Genomic DNA, 5,969 nt, shown 5'->3' with positions numbered 1-5,969 from the left:
AAACCCCAGTATTTGGCTGGTACTTATTTTATTGACTCCGAAAATTGATCCCGGAGAAATTTGGCCTCTGGAAAATTTGAACTCAGAACGTAAAACCGGAAGAAATGCCGCTAACTATTCTGTCCGGCGTGCTAACTATCCTGCCAAGCTCGCTACCTAATCAAAGTAATCTTTTTTTTACTATAGGCTCAAGACCTGAAATTCGTTGGCAAGGGTCTAGTCGATTACATCGACTTTAGTACTTGATAGATACCTATTTCATCCACCCTAAAACGATGAAACGGAAGTCGACCGGGGTGGAATTTGAGCTTTGAACATAAAGCCGGATGAAATATCGCCATGTCCGGTATGTTCACGGTTCTGCCAGCTCGCCGCCTTACACCTCATTAATACCTCTAAGCATGTTGTATCGAATGCTAATAGTTCTTCCCGCTCACCACCTTACGCCTCATCAAAATAAAGAGATTTTACATGGTCTCTGTTCCTACTAGAAATAGCAGGCAAGTCCCCTTTCAAATCACAACTTTAAAAAAGAAACACAGCACAGACACATTGGATGATGTGGTCGCGAATGCATTATGCCTGAACACATAATGTAATGGACATCGCTAGAATGCCTTTCATGGTGGGTTTGGTTGACCTAGAACTGAACATCTACAACAGATTTAATTATAAAATGTTTCGTAAAAAAAAATGCAAACTCAATATACCATAAACATATTTGAATTCAACATAGATTATTTAATTAGTATTAAGCATCTAATAATTGCCTTTTATTCTTAAGCATTTAATTCCGCTTATTTATCTTATTGTATGTTGTAATGTTTTCATAAAATGCTGCTGAAATGTATTGTAGCGTAGTTTGTCTTCTTTGTGTCTTTCATAGTCTCTTCTTATGGTAAAACGATAGAAATACTGTCTAAATCTAATAGTATCGATATCTAAATTAATTCTGTTATTGATCAAAAAGCTTTATAAGTTGACGAGCTTGCAGAATCGTTAGCATTTCGGACAACAATGCCTACTGTTATTTCTTCTGGCTCTTTATGTTGAGTTCAAATCTACCGACGTCATCTTCTTGCATTTTGTGCTCGATAAATAAAGTATTTTCATGTAATTGGGCTGAAGTTATAGACTAACTTGAACCAAAATAAAGAAGAATTTATGAATACTTATTACAATTAGTTGTGGAGGCGCATGGCTTAGTGGTTACGGTGTTGGGCTCATGATTGTGGTTTCGATTCCTGGACCGGCGATACGTTGTGTTCTTGATCAAAACACCTCAATTCATCTTGCTTCAGTCCATTCATCTGGTAAAAATGAGTTATCCAGCGAAGAATCGGCATTCCGTCCAGGAAGGAATATATACGCCTGGGAAACCCGCCCTATGCCCCTTATGGAGTAATGTGGAAAAACCCATAACTACTAGTGTACTGCGCTTGTTTCATTTTAACTGCACATATGTCTAAGTTTATGAAAAAGAAGAAATAGTTATATGTCATTAATAAGAAAAACTATTTGGAAATTCTTGCAGCTGCAAATCAAAACTTAGCTATGAATTCAACTGTGGTTGGTGCTCTGTCGTTCTACGAGGTTTGCTAAATTAGCAACATGAATTACATTCTTTTGAGATTTTTATTATTGTATTACCGCAAGATCACCAAAAAACATTGTTCATTTGTGCGCCATCTGAAATAGAGCAAACATCTTGATATCAACTATTTCATCAGATAATATTACCTACATTATCAGTTCTATGTAAAATTAATGAGAATCTATTTTGATGGGAATGATATTGCAAAATTTAAATGAAATAAGGAAGTAAGAAAAGTTATTTCGATGACATTTTTTTCTATTTTTAAGAATTTGACAGAATCAAACAGTTTATAATGAATGCCACTACGTTTAAAAGGTTCAACTTAATTTCAAACAATGAAATACATGCTAAGTATTTCAAATTGTTTTAGTGGTGGTAAATTCTTTTCTATATACTACATTACTCTCTTACGCGATATTCTCAATGAACCATCACCCTATCCTTGTTACAGAAAAAAAATTAGTATTCGTTCTTTTGTGTTTTCTGAATGGAAAATTAAAACTTTCTTGTACTTCTCTTATTTTAACACAGGTGCTAGTCTTTAATATATTGAAACCCTTTAAGCTGATTTAGCAGTCTTAGAGTTGATGGGTTAGTCATGGCAGATTGCATGAAATATTTTTATGACTTCAGATAAAATGGTTTCTCTACTACTAACATGAGAAAAATCGATACACGATTCTGGTTCAATGAAAAGTAACTTTACCACAAAGGTTTGTGATTCTTAATTGCAAATCACGATAAAGCTAGTTAATGTTTTCGTTTTCATATTCAATCGGTTTCATAGAATGAGCATATGTATGTGTGTGTGCGTGTGTGTGTGTGTGTGTGTGTGTGTGTGCGTGTGTGTGTGTGTGCGTGTGTGTGTGCGTGTGTTGGTGTGTGCGTGTGTGTGTGTGTGTGTGTGTATGTGTATTGTAATTGTGAATTTGAGATGGAGCATGATATGTATTAGTGAATGACGCCAGATGGATATAAAGAGGCTTTGATTAAGAGGTAAGAAGTAATGAAATAAAATCAATTTTGCGCATAGATGTCTTCGAGATCTCTGGATGGTGTGAATCCCTTTCTAATTTACCTATAAAAGTAATCCCTTTCAAACGAACTTCACTATTTCTATTCAATGCATTCGTTTCTTTGATATGTCAAATCTTTTTGGGAGGAAAATACGTCATGCAGCATATGTCGTGATATTTTAAGATATTCGATATGTGATACAATGATTAAATTAATCGCATGTCTAAAATTCCAACAAATAGTTTTTTTTTAAATTCTTTCTCTGTTCTGTATTGTATAAAAATTTAATTAGAAATAGGTAAGAACTTTATTTTATAAGTATTTTTACCTGTGTCTTTCAGGTTTCATGATTCAAGTTCAGAACCTACTTGTGCTTTGTTTTCGAAACAGTTTATTTCAAATACTATGCAACAGAATTGATTTTGTAGGTCTTCTAACATCCCAAGTTTTAAACGTCAGTATGATACATGCAAAGGATGAACTTATTTTGTTTAAGAAAAAATTTACTTTTCTTTTTCAGAAACCTATACAATAATAAAATCATGCAACTGAAAGAAAATTCATTTCGAGGTCTTAGCAAACTCCGAGACTTAATTATGGGTAATAACTTCATCAGAGAAATTCCGAATGGTGCTTTTACAGGATTAGAAAGACTGGAAAACCTGTAAGATTTTATCTACATTTTATTTGTTGATTATATGTTTTATTTTCATATATGTGACGTCTCAGAGCATTTTCCTCTTGTAAAGTGACATCATACGTGCCTTATATATCCAATAAAACATATTAATTTCATTATTTCATCATAGCAAAAATTGTTTACGTTTGAGAGATTTGGTTATAATAATTGAGTTGTACAAATGAGATTTCTTATTGAATGAAGGAGCTATAGCAAATGTTGGCTTCATGATTGTTTCTTTGGATTTTCTTCTCTTGTTTTTTTTTTATATATTTCTCATTTTAATTTGCTGTATTTCTTGGGAAATATTTTTTCTGCATTTTATGGTTCACAAAGCAAACAATCAGTTGAATATTAAGAAAAGATTTGTCTAAGATATATTTCTCAATAATCAATGTAAACATTAATATTGGATAAACGGGTTATGAATTGAATGCAAAACGAATGGCAGGGAAGATGTTAGTATGCTTTTGGATTTTTTTAATAATGATATTGAGAATATTAGATTCAAAGTCACAATGATATTTATTTGAACATTAAAACCATTTGATCGTTTTATCATCTTACCAATTTTAATTCTGTATTTAGATGTATTTCCCACTCGATTTATCTTTTATCTTTTATTCGTTTCAATCACTGGACTGCGGCCATGCTGGGTCACCGCCTTGAAAGATTTCACTCAAACAAATTTATCTATTAGTACTTCGTTTTAAATTTGACGTTCGAATTTGACATTTGGCCGGTACATTTTGTCTAAATGATAAATTAAACGGACGAAAAGAAGCCAATATCGGTTGTCAAAGAGTTTTGAGGAACAAACACAGGCTCCAAGACGCACGCACATGCACATATATACATATATGTTTCCATCTACCAAATTCATCCGCAATGCATTGGTCGGACCAGGGTGCTATAATGGAAGACATTTGCCCAAAGTGCCGTGCAGTGAGACTGAAACCGAAACCACGTGATGCATAGCCAGCTTCTTAACCACATAACCATGCCTACTCCTATATTTCATAATCGAATACTTATTCATCGGCCAAAGCTGATTTCATTAAAATAGAATTAGAGTAGTATGTAAGAAGTGTATGTGTTAAAACTTATCTCAACCTTTTTTGCTTTTCAGAATTATTGTATCAATTCTATGATTCTTGTGTATTGTACATTTTCTATACATAGATGAAAGCCTAGGTCGATAAAGTCCATGATATTTTCCTAACAGAACAGGAATAGATATTAATCCTAGGCCTAGTGTCAAACGATCCAGTGCTTATATAGTATTCTGTGTGACAGTTAAGATGCACCATAAATTATAAGAAATAAAGTTGTTAGGGATGGTGGAAATTAGATACCTTTACACAGTAAAGTGATCTTCGACATATAAATTGATATATTGATGGGGCATCTATAAAATGAGTACCAGAAATATAGGATCGATTTAATTTATTGTATGATGCCCCAAAATGCCACGCTTTAGGAGAGGAATGACAATCTCAGCACATATCTGGTACTTATTTCTCGATCCTGAAAGAATAAAAGGCAAACCAAATGTTTTAATCTGAAATTATGTGCCAAAACAAATAATGTACTTTAGAAAAATTCACGGATCCCTACATATAGTTGCACAAATATGTCACAGAAATGATTTGAAGGCCTGATACGAGTAACCAACAAATTAAAGATAAAGAAATGAATTACGATTGCAAACTACAGGATGATTTTAATGGAGACGTTGACTTCTAAAATAGAATAATAATTGTTTGATCGGACAAATAGATTCTGGTAACATCATATTAAATTTGATGTTGACTTAATGCATAGGAAACATGCTACAATTGTAAACGTATTACAGAACAGCTTATACTGTGTCCGTATACTGTGTATTATTATTTTCAATTGATCGCTTTGTGTTAATATTTCATTTGATGTATATACCTGATGTGTGAGATGAGATATTTATTGTTCTCGTTTTGATTCATCAAGTTTAATAATTCTCGATTTCTAATTTCATAAATATTAAATTGCTATAACTTGGCATTGAAACCTCCAGCTCTGAAGTATTTGACATTGTTACTCAAGCTGTTAAAATATGCATCAGTTTAATAATTATTTCTTCGTTTCCGAAGGAATGCTTGTTTAGTACAGTTGTCTTTCTCGTTAACAGCAGACTCCTGCAGTTTCTTATAGATTTACAACTATTCAACCAAAACACACAACAGCATCAATGAATTTAGAATCAAAACACACATATCTAAAGCCACCAATGTTTCACTCGTAGCGGTGTTACAGCATTTTCGAGTCTACAACTCTTGAAAAGAATAACGCCCACCACTACAAACTCGTCTTTTAAACACTTCTACCCTCACAATTTCGTTGATTTCTACTCACCCACCTTCAACTTCTTGATCGATGACACAGTTATCTTGTGGAGAAAGCTCCAGCCCCACTTCCCTTGCCTGCATCCATGGTAAAATTCCTCTAGAGCTCTCCCTATTCATCCCAACGGTTTCACTAGGCACCTCTAGACATTTCGATTCGTGGCACCCTATAGTTAACCAAATCTTTCAGTTTTTGTCATCTAATCTCTCCCTCTATGTCTGCCTGTCTATTTCTCTCTCTCTATCTCTCTCTCTCTCTCTCTCTCTCTCTCTCTCTCTCTCTCTCTCTCTCTCT

At 33.8% G+C, this 5,969-nt stretch overlaps 1 protein-coding gene across 1 annotated transcript in view; it reads left to right on the top strand.

The window, feature by feature from the left end:
• The window catches only part of LOC106873188 (follicle-stimulating hormone receptor), a 471,564-nt gene that overhangs the window by 183,424 nt on the left and 282,171 nt on the right, over window positions 1-5,969 (top strand). Inside the window, exon 12 of the mRNA XM_052969708.1 lies at window positions 3,135-3,278. Coding sequence (XP_052825668.1) covers window positions 3,135-3,278 — 144 coding nt within the window. The remainder of the gene's footprint in view (window positions 1-3,134; window positions 3,279-5,969) is intronic.

The sequence above is a fragment of the Octopus bimaculoides genome, chromosome 7 (genome assembly GCF_001194135.2).
Source record: "Octopus bimaculoides isolate UCB-OBI-ISO-001 chromosome 7, ASM119413v2, whole genome shotgun sequence".
In the NCBI taxonomy this organism is placed as follows: Eukaryota; Metazoa; Mollusca; class Cephalopoda; order Octopoda; family Octopodidae; genus Octopus; species Octopus bimaculoides.
The sequence above is the reverse complement of the archived record's forward strand: the minus strand, read 5'-3'. Positions and strand labels throughout refer to the sequence as shown.